We start from the raw sequence: 16,485 nt of genomic DNA, 5'->3' as shown, positions 1-16,485 counted from the left end.
GGTAGATGCACCACCAGATTCCCATTTACACTTTGAAAATAACCTTATAGATGGCAGTGTAGCTGAAAATGACCCTATAGATGTAGCTTGCTACGATGTAGTTGATACTAATTATGTACAAATGGAAGATTCTCATATTGATAGCAGTGTAGCTGACTATAATGAAGTTGAATCAGATCATGAGCAAATGGAAAATCATCATACAGATGATAGTGTAGCTGGAAGTGAGGGAGATGATCTGAGTGATGGAGATGATCTGATTCATCGCCACTCTGACAGTGATGAGCATCAACCTAGTCAGGATCTGCTTATAAAGAGCCTAAGATATTGGGCATCCTCTTACTCTATCAGTCTGGTTGCTTTGTCTGCTCTGCTGTCCATCTTAAAGATATTTCACCCTAGGCTCCCTAAAGACGGAAGAACTCTGCTTAGAACGCAATCCAAGGTTGAAACCACTCAAATGCAAGGTGGCGAGTACTATCATTTTGGATTGGTGCGTGGAATACTTTCACGATTGAAATGTCTGAGATTACCAGTGAACCTCAAAACTCTTACTTTACAGTTCAACATGGATGGTCTCCCCATCTTTAAGAGTTCAAGACTTCAATTCTGGCCTATACTTGCAATGCTGAAATGTGATTACACAAAGTCTCCATTTATTGTCGGTATATTTTGTGGTTTGACCAAGCCAAAGTGTGTTGTTGAGTATCTGCAGCAATTTGTTAGCGACCTTAAAAATGTACTGGCTAATGGAATTATTCATAATGGTAAGCATTTGAATGCAGAGGTTTCCGCATTTGTGTGCGACGCTCCCGCCAGAGCCTACATTAAGAATATTAAGTCACATAATGGGTATTCCGGATGCGACAAGTGTGATCAAGAGGGTGTGTGGAGGAACAAAATGACGTATCCGGAAACAAATGTCAGGCTGAGGACTGACTTGAGTTTTAGTGATATGATTGATGAGCAACATCACTTAAAACAGACACTCAGTCCTTTAACAGGGATTGTAAAGATGGTATCTTCATTTCCAATAGATTATATGCACCTCTGTTGTCTTGGGTTGATGAGAAAACTGTTGAATATCTGGTTAAAGGGCAATCTAGCCACTAGACTTCCTTCACACGTGGTTAACAGTATGACAAGCAAACTGTTGGTGTTGCATTCCCACACCCCTGTTGAATTCAATCGCAAGCCAAGAGGTTTGAACGAGCTTGATCGTTGGAAAGCTACTGAGTTCCGATCCTTTATGTTATACTGGGGTCCTGTAGTTCTGAAGGATTGCCTTCCCTGTGAGTTGTATGACAATTTCATGTTGTTTTCAGTGGCCATGTATTTGTTTTTGTCACCTGAAATTACTGGCCAAATGGTTGAATTTGCCCATAAGTTGACCATTTCTTTTGTGGAACACTTTGGAAAACTCTATGGTAGAGATCAGATTGTGTTCAGTGTTCACCAGCTTATACATTTAGCAGAGGAATACAAACGATTTGGACCCTTGGATAATGTTTCTGGATTCCCTTTTGAGAATTATCTTGGCCAAATAAAGCATCTGTTACGCAAGCCAAACCAACCTCTACAGCAGGTAGTCAAAAGATTATCAGAAAAGCCACAGGTTGAGTTTCCACTAGCAACAGATGAACCAGTATTACAGAACATCCATACTGATGGTCCACTTCCTCGGCATTTCAGTGCTGCTCTACAGTACAAAAAGGTCTCCAATAGTCGTTTCACCTTGTCTACAAAGCAAGGGGATAATTGTATTCAGGTGGGAGATACTATTGCAGTAGTACAGAATATAGTCCAGGAACAAAATGAGGTCTATGTAATATACAGAACCTTCAGACAGCATGAATCGTATTACACTTATCCCTGTGAGTCCTCATGCATAGGCACATATAAGGTCAGAGAGTTGTGTGACAATATTGGGGTTGGTAAACTTAGCTGTATTAAACGTAAATGTGTTCTGTGTCCAGAGGCTGAGGGAGATGGCCTCATAGCCATTCCAATAGCTCATATGCAGTAGCATTCATGTATGTAAAAAATAAACTAAAACTAACTTTACCAACCCCAATATCATAATATTTATATTCTGTCATTTATTGTACAGAATGGAAAAGGAGGTGGTGCTGTGGGCCGTGGTACTATTCCCTACTACTGGAGGAACTGCTACAGTTCCTTCCAGTTGGTTCAATCCAAAGGATAGTACCTTGTTCTGGCCCCCAAAAAACATCAACTTTTCGAAGGCCCTCAAAGAAAAAATGATGCCTCAAAACGGATGGACCATGCATGAAAATGTTCGGCTCTTAATTTCTTGTGGTAAGTAGACACTGCATCATTGTCATGTCCACATGTCTTGTCAATCAGATCTATTTATTTTTCCATTCTGGTCCAGTAGGAGAACCATAATTGTGGGTCTGAGGGGGTAGAGTATTTATATAGCGGTTTTATCCAAGGACACTGACACAAATTCAGGGGGACCCAAAGATCAAACTGCACTTTCTGGTTCCCAACCGGCAACTCTACCCCTGAGCCACCGCCAAGTATTGGTAGTTGCCTCATTTGGCAGATGGTATTCTGGTTGCCATTTTCAAAATCCTGTTTATATTGCATTGTTTAAGTATTAGTCACACTTCTTTAAATGGCATACTGTATTTCCTACTTGTTTTACAGACTCACTTGAAAAGGCCAAGCAACATGAAGACAAGTATATAACTACTGGATGTCCAACCACTGATTTAGAATCTGAGGAGGAAACAGATGCACGGCGTAAAAGACGAATAAGGTACATGCAGTGCCCACACTGAGATTAGGAGGCTGCAGGGTTTTTTGAGGACTAATCCGTTCCTCACTGCTTGGAACTCTGCATGCCTCGAGGGTTGGATTGGATGTCTGTCCTGTGTCCTGTGATGGACTAGTGTCATGTCTATGTGTGCTTGTACGTCAAGCTGTCTCATTTTACAGAAAATTATCGGCTCCTGACCCGAGAACAGTGCATCTCAAGGCTTGCTCATTTATTGTAATTATACTGATAAATGTTTATTTAATTTTAAGGCCAAATACTGTGTACATGGAGTCAGATGAGGAGCCAGAAACCATCAGCGCTAAGAGAAGATTTGCCAAGCCACCTGCTGTTCTTTTTCCAGGTACAGTGGCACTGTCAGTTATGACACTAATGGCTACCCATTTAAGTATTTGCATGTATAATTCTTTCTACTTTGTTAATCCAGTGCTGCTCGACTCCAATGTACCAACACCCAACCAGTACCCACCTGCACCAATACCAGTGCGGAAAACCAACCAGTCTGTACCAACCCCTAGTGAAATCAGTGGTATGTTATTACAATGCAAGCATGTAGTTCCTCTGTCAATACATGCAAACATATCAGTCATGTGATATGTGTTAAAGTTTCTGTCTTGTGTTCCCTTTTAGCCTCTGAAGGAAGGTGCTTGGAGGACGTGCAGACATTTGACCAGCCTGATAATGGTAACCAGTCTAACCACTTCGCATTACTACCAGGATATGTGCTTTGTGAGTTATAACTTTCATAGTTCATGTTTTATGTTTTCATTTTAGGCTTTTGTGGAAGCTTCTTGGCAGAGCTAGAGTCAAGAGACCTCTTTAATGATGGTAAGTACTAATGGGCTACATATATGTGATGCCCTGATCGGCCACTCTTATTGTGTCTAAAGTCCGTCTAGATGGGAGGCGGTATTGGGGGATTAATACTACTACTTACAGGAGAAGACCTTATTGACTTGAAATGTTAATTCAATTTAAAATGTTGAGTTGATAATACAGTAGCTTATTCAGTGACTCACTATTTTGCAAGGAGCTGTTTGCGTTGGCATGATGTCATATGACTTCATAAGAGTTATTTTACCTTGACTAATTAGATTTATTTGTATTCATTTCAGGAGGGCACCATAATGGACAAGCAAGAAATGGTATGTCCGTTGTCTGTTATAACTTTGTTTACAGTTGCTGTGCTATTGCACCATGACATACAGTAACTGTAACTTATTAGACTGAAATATTTCAACTTCTTTACTCCCAAGTTAAATCCCCTTGAATAATTTGATTGTTCTCATTTTTTTAGTTCACCCTCCCCAAGGCTATCCCCAAGATTATCAAGGTGAGTTGACTAACAATTTGTGCCACGGACGGTATTACCAGAAACAAAATACCTTTTATCGCCTGAATGACGATAAAAGGGCTGTAACTGAGTGTTCAAATGGACTTGTAAGGGTCCATTTGGTTCCATTTGTACACTTGAGTTAAGGGGGTAGTACTATAGTGGGGATCTATTCTTCAACTATTCACTTGGTAGTCAATTGTGTTCATCCCACATCTTCTAAAACTGGAAATTGATGGTGCTCATTCATAACAATAAAAGATTGATATTAGTTTTATTTCTCCAGGAATGCCAATGTATACCAGCCCCTACCACACTGTGCCATCAGAGCAAGCAAGGAACAGTATGTATTTCTCATCCCATTCAGGACAGGAACCCCTGTTGGTGTTTTAAGCATTGTTATACTTTAGCTTTTGAAAAATAGCAGATCTACGAGCTTGTAGATCTGCTATTTTTGAAATATTGTGAAAGTGTGGGGCAAATCTTTGAATATATTTTAGAGCAGACGCTTTTAACTCAAACCTTGCTTCTGGGGGGTCCCTGGAACAGCATATTTTCAGATGGGGATCGGTGGCCAAATACAGATCATTCTGGGGGTCCTTGACATGAAAATATTTGAGAACCACTGACATAGAAACACAGGTTTATCCGAAAACTGTTGTTAAAAAAAAAGATCTGCCTCAGTCTCTCTCTGTCTAAATGGGTTAAATGTTGTTTTTGCAATATTCCACAAATCATGTTCAATGATGCGTCCTTTCTTTTAGCCTTCAGTCCCAGCTATGCAAATGGAACCAGATCAGCTGGATTCAGGACGCCTGACCAGGGTGCAAATGGCACCAGATCATCTGGATTCAGGACTCCTGACCAGGGTAAAGATACCTATATTACCATCCCCCCCCCCCCCCCCCCCCACACACACACACACACGGAATTACACAATGACCTATGTGCAATGCCTTGTCTGATCCCATGTTGTCTGTTTCTTAAAGCTTCAACGCCAGAAACACCACAGAGAAGAGTGCATGGAGGGGAACCCAGCCAGATGTTGCAAGGCAAGTATAATTTTCTGATCAACGTCTTAACCTTTCTGATGACATCTGAATTGACAAACTTGTCCCTTTGTCTTTACTGTCTTTGTTAAGCATTTAATGGTTACTATAAGCGAGGGGTGCAGACATCAGCGAGTTGGTGTCATTTGATTGAAAATGGTCAATCTATCCTTGAAATTTAATGTCAAATTGTTTTTCTTCCAAGACCTTTCTTCCCAGAAAAACACTAAAATGCTGGCAGAGATACTTATGGAGGTGAGGCAGATGGGGAGGGACATTCAATTCATCAAAACTGAAATGGCAAAGTCCACATTGAATGTCCGAGGTGTTCCTGAATCCCAACGAGAGGAATCCTTCCCCATCAATCTGCCTCTCTCCAACGAGGAGCAGTTTGATGAGGCGGAAACTGCACTGAGGGAGGAGGGAGTGCGTCGCAAGATGGTGAGCCTTAGAATGCCTTGTGATGGGTGCAATTATTCTTTCTTGGACAATATTTGACTTTCTTTTGCTAATTTTAATTTTAATGCACTACTTCTAGATTGCACGCCTGGCATTAGTCGGAGGGACCAATAGTGAGAACATGATCCGGCGAATGGTTGGCGCCATCCTGACAAACAACCTGGCATGCGTTTTCAACTGGGCTGGCAAGGGAGAGAAGAGGGCCTTCAAAGACACCCTAGTTCAGGACTGCATTTTTGGTGAGTCTGCACATCAAAATACTTGGAGTTGTTGTTGAGGCATTCAATTTGACTCTGTAGATTGGCTATTTTCACTATTTCTCCTATTGGACCATAGGCCTGATTGACACCGCAGGAGTGGTTGATTTGGCCAATGTTTCACCAGTTTTATAGTATAAATTGACTTTTCTAATGGTATTACTTTTTAATTTCTGAGGTATTCATTATTCTTCACTGTCATCTGGGGACACCCCATATTCATGTGGGGGTCCCGAGCCACAGGCTGATAACTACTGCTCTAATGCTCACAATTGGACTGCACAAATTTGTCTACTCGCGCTGCATCTCAGGTGTTCTGTGCCTGTGTACAGTTAAGAATGTCACTGGTAGGCAAGTTTCAGAACTGTCCACTGCCCTCCTCTGAGACAGAGTAGACAAACTGTGACATTTATTTAATGAACATTAGTGTGGCTCAATTGTATGTAGGTTCCCGCCTGAACCTAGTACACAATGGACATTTGTCACTTTGAATGGAACTGCAGCTTTATTTTATTTTTAATTTAGTAACGCCTGTTTTCTTTTTTTCAGCGGCTGCTCGTCAATTTGACCGCAAGTTGACAGAATTGCAGTACAAGGATGCTCTGCAGAAGTGGCTGCGCTATGCACCCGACAGGAGTGGCGGGGTACCCAGGAAAGACAAGGTTCCCACACCTGCAGGTCCTTAAAGTCTTAACCCATTTAGGCCTGATGTCAAAAATGTAAAAATCTCTTCTAAAGCAGCCAGTGGGTTTGATGGATCATTGGACTGTTTGTTTCGTTCATGTTGAACTGGGGTCCTATTGGTTCTGAAGGACTGCCTGCTTTCTTTGTCCCCTGTAGTTTCAGGACAAATGGATGGACGGTTAATGTGGTGTTCATGTTGAACTGGGGAGGAAGTTTCTTTAATTGTGTCCCCTGGATTTTCAGGGCTGTTTTTGGTTCATGTTGAACTGGGGTCGTTCAAGGACATTACTCTTTTGAAAATTGCAGCTCTACAAGCTCACAATGTGACTCATTGAGCTGTGTATAGGACTGAAGTGGTGTATGTTTTGTATGTATCAAAATCTGCATAGAGTAACTTCTCAAATTCAGTGTAGCAAAATAAATGCTGGGAATTGGATGTGCACTTCTCACTTATCCATGTGTTTGAATCTAATAAATAAGTAAATGAATAATGGTCTGTTTTGTTTTTGTTCATAGAGAATGTTGTAAAGCAGCTGTTCTCAAACCTTGGTTTCTTTGATTGTTTTGGAAATGGCCAATCCAGAGGCTCAAAAAATGACAATGTGGGGTCTTTGTATTAAAAGGTTGAGAACCACTGCAGTATAGCATACTTAATGGACCATTTCAGCTTTTTCTATGCATCATTTAAAAAATAATCATTTTACTCTTCTGCTGTGGTAGCTCCAAACGTGTCTGTTAGTGATATCACTGACTAGACTACTTTGGTGTGTTCCTTGTTGAACTATACCATTAATTTTGTAATTTATATTCTTTTTTTAATGAGACATATTGGGCATACAGAAGAAGGTTGAAATGGCCCTTTAATAATAGCATTGTTTCAATGTATGATGGATGGATGGATGTATAGTTGAATCAATGTTAATGGATGGATAGATGCATAGTTGAATCAATGTTGATGCAATTCTACGTTCTTTCAATGTTGATTATATCATAGTTGAATCAATGTTTATTCATTGTCACAATTGGTTGGAAGTGCAACATTATTTCAATGTGGATCATAGCGAGCACTTTCAACATCTTCTCAATACCTGACATCAATGTTGATTGCAACCATCATGGCTGACTAATATCACAACGTTGATTCAATCATCTTTTGTTATCTGGGTATGCCTGATCATGAATAATTAACAGCTCCACTTATCACTGATGTCATCACTCTATGGTTGTTCTTTTATTTTATTTTATTTTCACGATTTTGTAACCCATTTGTGTCAATTATCTAATGTGATCCTGGGCTCTACACACCCTCCGCCAACCTAGTCCGCATATATGGGGGACATGGGGAGAGCAACGGACTTGAACTCATGCTTCCTTCATGCCTGAGTGTCCAAGTTGCTCCTTTACACCTGACAGGGGGGAGTTTCCCTGGTTGGACGTAGCGCGTGGAAGGAACATGTTATTCCAACCGAGGACCTTCTAGCTGTGAGGCGACAGCACTACCAACTGTGCCACGGTCGTGCCCCTTTCTACGGTTGTTCTGACCCCTGTACAATGTTTAATGTGTTTTTGTATGGATAGTTTATCTGTAGTCCCTGAGCAGGCTCATAAAAATGATGATAAAACTATATCCATACAAAAACACATAAAACATTAAACCCCTGTACAATGTTTAATGTGTTTTTGTATGGATAGTTTTATCATCATTTTTATGAGCCTGCTCAGGGACTACAGATAAATTAGCTTCTGGCTAACTCTGTTCCATTTACATGGATGTGAAAACTGACGTGTTGATTAATGAGCATTGTGTCTGTCAAATAAATAAATAAATATAGATCAATACACCATACATTAACCATGTTTAAATGTACCACACCTTCCTGATTTTAAGTTTGTCTACTTTCATGAATGAAAATGATACAGTAAATGCAAACGCAGTTTGTGAACATGGCATTAAAAATGTCAATACGCATCTCAGGTATCTCAGCTCATAAAGATAGAGCAGCCATTGTACGTTAAATCTATGGTAGTCAATGCCAAATGTACAGTACGATTAAACAATACGATATTGTTTGTCCAAGGCCCTGCTCGTGTTTAGACAACCCCTCATGTGAAGCTTTGATGCATAGCCTACAACTGTTTGTTCACTGTCTAGAAAATGGGAATTAGTTGGCTTACTTTTAAAATTAAATATTGTCTCCATTGTCATCCACTTCTTATCCAGTCCTGTGACTGGTGTATTGAGGTCTCTCCCTCTCTCTCTCTCTTTCTCTGTCTCTCTGCAGCTCAAGAAAGTTCTGCCAAGAAAAAAAGGGTGCAGTACTTAGTTTAGGCAGTTTTTGGTTTAGACTAGTCATTGGTTAGACCAGGGGCGGCCTTAAGGATCGGGAGGCCCCGTTCATGACGTCATACTTTTAATAGTTATTTAAAAATAATCAAAAATAAAAGCAGCTTGCTTGATTAAACTTTTTTTTTTACTTAAAGGTATAACTGGAAGGCAGCATAGGCTATACAATGATGTAATCGCAATTGTCAGCGCTGCTAGTGCAGTGAGTGCACACACTGGGAAGTGGGAACAATTACAACCAAACAACATGCACTATACTACTACTACTATTTCTTTTTTCCAAGGGGAAAGGCCCCTGGAGGCTCGAGGCCCGTTTCAATTGAAACAATTGAAACATATATAAGGGTTAGCCATGGTTCATGACTCTCATATTCATACGAGAGTCATGAAGTAACTGCACCCTGTTTTTGGCGCTCGCTACATTTACAACTTTTACTATATATAAACATTCTGATTTCAAATATAAAGTACTCACAATTTGTCCCACGGGTGTTAGTTAGTTGCAGCACCAGCGATTAGAATTTCTGCATCCCGCGTTGTTTAATAAAAAGCATTTTTATCCGAGCTGTTATTTTGCCATTGGCTTTCAACTACGCACCCCTATCGGTCGGGAGGAGAGTGGCACTCTGTGTGTGCCAATACAGACTAATAGGCGAGTGCGCTCCCGGTGTGCAACTGTGGATTTCCCAAACGAACCCCGTTTGAAAAAAGTAGCCCGGGCGCTCAGATAAAAATGCTTTTTATTAAAGAACGCGGGATGCAGCAATTCTAATCGCTGGTGCTGCAACTAACTAACACCCATGGGACAAATTGTGAGTACTTTATATTTGTAATCTGAATGTTTATATATACGGAAAAGTTGTAAATGTAGCGAGCGCCAAAAACAGGGTGCAGTTGCGTCATGACTGTCATGATAATCATCATGGCAGTCATGTTTCAGGGCTACCACTGGGTTAGACCAGTCATTAGTCCTACAACTACAACCTATCTCAAACCCTCAACCTAAACCTAACCTCCCACGGGGCAGCACACCTAAACCCAGTGTTGTGAAAATACTACTTAAACAGTAATATACTACTTATTACTTATTACTTTTAAAAAGTAATAAAGTTACACTACTTATTACTCCCTGGGAAAAGTAACTAGTTACTTATTACTTAACTTTTTTCTCTCGCCCCCAGTAATTGCATATTTTGTCCCCAAAAGTCTTACTTTGCATTTTCAACACTAGCATTATTATTCTGCAGTGTTTATTTAACTCTAAAAAGTGTAGTGTACACATGATGATGGGTCCATTTGTACACATATTTGAAGTAGATTTTTTCTACGTGGAATATAGCTTCTTCCCTATGCACAACTTGCAGCGGACAATAATGTTCATCTCGTCTTGATCGTGGACATATACTCAAAATAATGCGAATAAGTATTGAATGTTATAACGCTTTGTTGTGCCGGTGTCTCTGTCTCCTCCACCTCCTCCATGGTTAGTTTGTTTACGTCTCTTCTCTCTAACAGTGCAGTCTGACGAGTTACACACACTAGTTTAGGTTGTTGTTCCGTGTTCCGGACGGTTTAAGGCTGCATCCGATACTTCACACATACCGACGAGTGTGCATCGTTTCCGTATCCGCTCTAGAGTCTAGATCTAGGGCGGATCAGCAGTCTGCAAAGCAACTCCACCACAACCCAGTCTACCATTATAAATAAACACTCAAACCCACAGTTCCACCAAGGCTCGTGAAAATAGTAATAATTAGTGATGCACCGAATATTCGGCCGCAGAAAGAAATCGGCAGAAAATGGCTAAAAATGCATTTTTGGCCTATTCGGTTTCGGCCCAAATAGGCAGAAAATATATCAACGAATAGTGTATGCAATTAATGCATTCAAAAGAGCTGAATAAATGTTTTATGGATCCATAACAGTGATTATTATTTAAGTTAAGTTTTGCCATAACCATAACATTGGTAGAATCAAACTCAGGTCTTAATGGGTTAAGTGGGGATACTAAAACAGCGATATTCAGTTACACTTCATACCAATTATACTGTGCGGGTGTAGGTATGTTAAAGGGATTGTGACATTAAAAAAAAGGTTTTGGAATTGTTCTTATTTTTTTTAGGTTTTCTAATCTCAATTGCACCCAAAAAACATGAACTTTTAACATTCAGTAGATTTTCTGTGATCTGGGGTTTTCTGGCTCAAACAGGTGCTCTGATTTGCCGGCAGTAAGTGATGTAAGACCCTGCAAATCCCATATATGTCAATGGGATTTGCCAGCAGATGTCACTGTTTCACTGTGTTGCCTGTTTTCATTGTAGCTCAAAGGGCTTCCAAACCCCAAAGAAAACTTCAGACCACAGAAAATCCACTGAATGTTCAAAGTTCAGGTTTTTTGGGTGTAATTGAGGTCATAAAACCTAAAAGAAAAAATAAAAATAAATGAAAATGAATGTCATAAAACCTTTAAGTGATAACCACTTTCAACATGGCATTATAGGCAAAAGCTTTCTAAATCTTTCACATTTTTCAAACATCTACAAGCTCGTAGGTCAACTATTTTCGCTATTTGTTGTACAACAAAGTATATAGTGCTAAGTGGCATTCTGGACTAGACCTGTCTGGCTGGAAACATTGTGGTTGCTGACCTTTCAGCTACAGGACTGTGTCACAGTCATTACCAGGTGATTGAGAGATTATTTATTCTTTACTTACTCTGTATAAACATTCCATTTTAACTAGTGATGCACCGAATATTCGTCCGCAGAAATATATATATATATATATATTCGGTACTCGGTTTCGGCCAAAAATGTCCCTTTCAGTGCATCCCTAGTAATAATATTACTTTTGGAAAAAAAGTAAATGTAATATTACTACTCAAAATGTGAAAGTAACTAGTTAAGTTACACATTACTGGAAAAAAGTAATAATATTACTGAAAGTAATATATTATTTAAGTTACTTGACAACACTAACCTAACCTTAACCCATGTCTAACCAATGACTAGTCCTAAGTATGCACCCCAGAAAAAAATGCAGCCTGCAAGTTCAAGGTCAAATGCTTATGCCACAGATCAGAGAATGCATGTAGATCAGGTTTTTGTTGCTTGCAGCTTGAACTGTTGTCACCTCAAGTAAACACCATGCAACTAGACTGCTAAACTTGATGAGGCCATGGGGGAGTAAACAAACGAAATTATTTTGTGCACATAAGTGTATAGCCTACAAAGTAAGGTGTATATACTAATACTGCTATATATTCCCATAATAGTGTAGGGGTCTTCCTGCATCTAGTAAAAAGAAAATAAATGTTCATGTCGGTATACCAATTCCATCCAAAATAATTTAGTAGAGAACTCATACAGGATAAGTGAAAATTCTTGATATATTATGAACTGGAACACTGTCAATTCCTGATTGAATGAAATTGGTGATCCACCTGAAAATGTAGACAATTAATGGTTTAGTTTGTTTATTAAAGATTCCCTGTTAGTACTGCTGATTAATATATCAAGTTCACAACAGATCTTATTATCCAAATAAAATGGCTTAAAGCACCTCTAAACAGGAATACAAACTCATAATTTCATATGCTACTGTATAGCCTTATAGTATTTTCAAAGTATATTTTGTCCGAATTGTGTCGCAATAGTTTATTTGAATGATATGAAAGTCACCCTAAATACTCTAAAAAGTCACCCCACACTAAGAACATATCAACGTTAGACTTTCCGGCTGTGGATTTCAAAATATTGGTTTTCATTGTCTTGATCATGTCTAATTGTCTATCCATTCCATTGCATGCGTGCCATAGAATCGCACAGCACTATTCCTTTATAGACCCCCCCCCCACACACACACACACACACACACACACACACACACACACACACACACACACACGACACGCACCACGAGCCACGATCGCCGCCTTTTTCAAACATCTACAAGCTCGTAGGTCAACTATTTTCGCTATTTGTTGTACAACAAAGTATATAGTGCTAAGTGGCATTCTGGACTAGACCTGTCTGGCTGGAAACATTGTGGTTGCAAGGACTGACCATCTGACCTTTCAGCTACAGGACTGTGTCACAGTCATTACCAGGTGATTGAGAGATTATTTATTCTTTACTTACTCTGTATAAACATTCCATTTTAACTAGTGATGCACCGAATATTCGGCCGCAGAAATTGTTCGGCAGAAAATGGCTAAAAATGCATTTTTTACCTATTCGGTTTCGGCCCTAATAGGCAGAAATATATCATCGAATAGTGTATGCAATTAATGCTTTCAAAAGGGCTGAATAAATGTTTTATGGGCTCATAATAGTGATAATTATTTAAGTTAAGTTTTGCCATAACCATTTATTTTCCCATAAATCAGGTAGCTTTAAGCTACAGCCATGACAGCATTATAGGAAAAAAGATGTATAATATTAATCATATTCGGATATTCGGTATTCGGTTTTCAGCAACTGTTTCCTATATTCGGTACTCGGTTTCGGCCAAAAATGTCCCTTTCAGTGCATCCCTAGTAATAATATTACTTTTGGAAAAAAGTAAATGTAATATTACTACTCAAAATGTGAAAGTAACTAGTTAAGTTACACATTACTGGAAAGAAGTAATAATATTACTGGAAAGTAATATATTATTTAAGTTACTTGACAACACTAAACCTAACCTTAACCCATGTCTAACCAATGACTAATCCTAAGTATGCACCCCAGAAAAAAAATGCAGCCTGCAAGTTCAAGGTCAAATGCTTATGCCACAGATCAGAGAATGCATGTAGATCAGGTTTTTGTTGCTTGCAGCTTGAACTGTTGTCACCTCAAGTAAACACCATGCAACTAGACTGCTAAACTTGATGAGGCCATGGGGGAGTAAACAAACGAAATTATTTTGTGCACATAAGTGTATAGCCTACAAAGTAAGGTGTATATACTAATACTGCTATATATTCCCATAATAGTGTAGGGGTCTTCCTGCATCTAGTAAAAATAAAATAAATGTTCATGTCGGTATACCAATTCCATCCAAAATAATTTAGTAGAGAACTCATACAGGATAAGTGAAAATTCTTGATATATTATGAACTGGAACACTGTCAATTCCTGATTGAATGAAATTGGTGATCCACCTGAAAATGTAGACAATTAATGGTTTAGTTTGTTTATTAAAGATTCCCTGTTAGTACTGCTGATTAATATATCAAGTTCACAACAGATCTTATTATCCAAATAAAATGGCTTAAAGCACCTCTAAACAGGAATACAAACTCATAATTTCATATGCTACTGTATAGCCTTATAGTATTTTCAAAGTATATTTTGTCCGAATTGTGTCGCAATAGTTTATTTGAATGATATGAAAGTCACCCTAAATACTCTAAAAAGTCACCCCACACTAAGAACATATCAACGTTAGACTTTCCGGCTGTGGATTTCAAAATATTGGTTTTCATTGTCTTGATCATGTCTAATTGTCTATCCATTCCATTGCATGCGTGCCATAGAATCGCACAGCACTATTCCTTTATAGACCCCCCCCCCCCCCCCCCACACACACACACACACACACACACACACACACACACACACACGACACGCACCACGAGCCACGATCGCCTCCTGTCATTCATTATTGTTATTGTTTTAGTAATTAGGATAATACTTTTATTTTGAAGAAAAATCGACCCACTTCTCCATTGTTTTTGGCTCGCCTCGCCGACACCGGAGCATTGAGGTCTAAGTACTCACGTGCTGGGAATCTCTTGAAGTGACGTCACCACTCTTTGTTCATAGCTGTGACCTAGATCTGACTGACAGACAGACAGACAGAGTAGCGGAATATAAAATTAGTCTTTTACCCCAAAGACCCCAGTTTCCATCATCATACATAACATTATACTGTTCCAATTATGTAAGTATAGGCTGCTACATGAATCTAGTCATCTTTTCCCGATGGTGACTGATGACTGTTTCATTAGCAGACCATGTTATTACTGCTTATTGTCGATGCGCTTTGAACCGGTTCTGACTGGCCCATACCATTGGTCTGGTCTGGCCCCCATCATTCTGTCTGATGCAAGATTTTTGGGGATTTCAAAGCTCTGACATGATGTATGCCTATAGCGTGTGTGTGAGACACTGTGTGTGTGTGTGTGTGTGTGTGTGTGTGTGTGTGTGTGTGTGTGTGTGTGTGTGTGTGTGTGTGTGTGTGTATGTGTGTGTGTGTGTGTGTGTGTGTGTGTGTGTGTGTGACGTATAGAGAGAGAGAGAGAGGGGGGGTGGGGGGGGGGGAGAGAGAGAGAGAGAGAGTGAGAGAGAGATTATTCATCATCAATTGATGCACATACTTAGGCTATAACAACACAATAATACATAATTAACTACCACTAAATGTTTTTTTTTTTTGTTATATACTGTGTGTATTAAAATCATATGGGGGCTACAGACAGTATTATTATAGGCCTGCCTTTTAGGAGGATGTGATTTGTCTAAAAATATAGGCTCAGCATAATGTCCCATGGCCTATAGCTACTCTCTCTTTGTGAAAGAGTTAATGTTTAACAACACATACATAACTTAAGACAGCTTAATGAATGGCAATTAAGGCCATTGCTTTTATTTGTTTAAGTTTCTCGTCGTCTGTGTAAATATATATAAGTTTTAAGCATATGGCTCTTCTTTGTCTGAGAAAAGAGGATGAGGGGCCCACACGCGCGCACACACACACACGCACTGACGCAAACCCGGGCGGAAAGAATATATTTCAAACCGTTTGATGTTCGAAACAGCTGTAGCCGCACACGCTCCCTCCCTGTGACACGCACACGCGCACGCAACATGCACCCCCCCCCCCCCCCTCGGCCCACCCCAGTGACCCCGCACACATACACACAGTGCACACACACACACACACACACACACACACACACACACACACACACACACACACCCACGTACACGGCCCGGGTAGGTGGAGGAAGTGCGGTCGGTGTAACGAAAAGCCAGACCAGCAGAAACAGCTTCAAACCGGTTCTGCGTGTGTGCGTGTGTGTGTGTGTGTGCGTCTCTCTCTCTCTCTCTCTCTCCTCCTCTCCTTAGCAACACAAAAGCTCAGCTCCGTCCCCTCATACCGGCTCTCTCTCCCTCTCTCTCTTGCTCTCCGAGTCTCCGTCTCTCTCTCTCTCTCTCTCTCAATAAGTCAAAACCACACACACTCAGCGGACGATGCCACATCCACAACTAGCCCGCAGCACCAGCGCTCCTTTCCCCGGCTACAGGAGACGCTACAGTCGCTTCATCGTGCTGGTGGAGGTATGCGTGGCGCTATGCTCATGATGAAGATGGCAGCGGCAGCAGCGGCACACTTTCGGGGCGCAGCGGCAGCAGCAGCATCCCCACGGCCACTGGTGTGCCTTTCCACCCGGGCTGCTTTGTAGAGAGGCAGGCAGGGCACTGAGGCTCAGGCTGATCACCACAGCGACTCTGATCCGACTGCAGGTTGGACTCCTCCTGTCCAATATTACCACGGTAATGTGTGTG

The 16,485-nt window shown here is 40.4% G+C and overlaps 3 protein-coding genes across 4 annotated transcripts in view; all 3 read left to right on the top strand.

Annotated features, from left to right (window-relative positions):
• Nucleotides 1–2,113: 2,113 nt before the first annotated feature.
• LOC310874629 (uncharacterized protein) lies at nt 2,114–5,415 on the top strand (the record flags this gene model as incomplete). The annotated part of the gene is made up of 12 exons (XM_083787488.1): nt 2,114–2,319; nt 2,674–2,785; nt 3,055–3,146; nt 3,231–3,332; nt 3,434–3,487; nt 3,578–3,631; nt 3,919–3,948; nt 4,101–4,136; nt 4,423–4,479; nt 4,901–5,005; nt 5,126–5,188; nt 5,405–5,415. The coding sequence occupies exons 1-12, from the start codon at nt 2,262–2,264 to the stop codon at nt 5,413–5,415; spliced, it is 774 nt and encodes a 257-aa protein (XP_083643614.1). The 5' UTR covers nt 2,114–2,261.
• A 54-nt stretch (nt 5,416–5,469) lies between these two features.
• LOC310874212 (uncharacterized protein) lies at nt 5,470–6,860 on the top strand. The gene is made up of 3 exons (XM_083786923.1): nt 5,470–5,626; nt 5,724–5,883; nt 6,451–6,860. The coding sequence occupies exons 1-3, from the start codon at nt 5,483–5,485 to the stop codon at nt 6,585–6,587; spliced, it is 441 nt and encodes a 146-aa protein (XP_083643049.1). The 5' UTR covers nt 5,470–5,482; the 3' UTR covers nt 6,588–6,860.
• Nucleotides 6,861–16,138: 9,278 nt separating this feature from the next.
• LOC310874883 (monocarboxylate transporter 9-like) overlaps nt 16,139–16,485 on the top strand; it is a 13,532-nt gene continuing 13,185 nt past the window's right edge. For both annotated transcript variants that reach the window (XM_083787801.1, XM_083787800.1), the window contains exon 1: nt 16,139–16,473. The gene's annotated coding sequence lies outside the window, so the exon portion shown is untranslated. The remainder of the gene's footprint in view (nt 16,474–16,485) is intronic.

This window comes from Protomyctophum parallelum (assembly GCF_964188405.1).
Source record: "Protomyctophum parallelum genome assembly, chromosome: 17".
Classification (NCBI taxonomy): domain Eukaryota; kingdom Metazoa; phylum Chordata; class Actinopteri; order Myctophiformes; family Myctophidae; genus Protomyctophum; species Protomyctophum parallelum.
The sequence above is the reverse complement of the archived record's forward strand: the minus strand, read 5'-3'. Positions and strand labels throughout refer to the sequence as shown.

What these genes read in the sequence shown, in the direction of transcription:
- LOC310874212 (XM_083786923.1), top strand. Translation starts at nt 5,483, where the DNA reads ATGGCAAAGTCCACATTGAATGTCCGAGGTGTTCCTGAATCCCAACGA. An exon ending in AGGGAGTGCGTCGCAAGATG is followed by an intron (nt 5,627 to 5,723) that starts GTGAGCCTTAGA and finishes CACTACTTCTAG; the next exon opens with ATTGCACGCCTGGCATTAGT. An exon ending in AGTTCAGGACTGCATTTTTG is followed by an intron (nt 5,884 to 6,450) that starts GTGAGTCTGCAC and finishes TCTTTTTTTCAG; the next exon opens with CGGCTGCTCGTCAATTTGAC.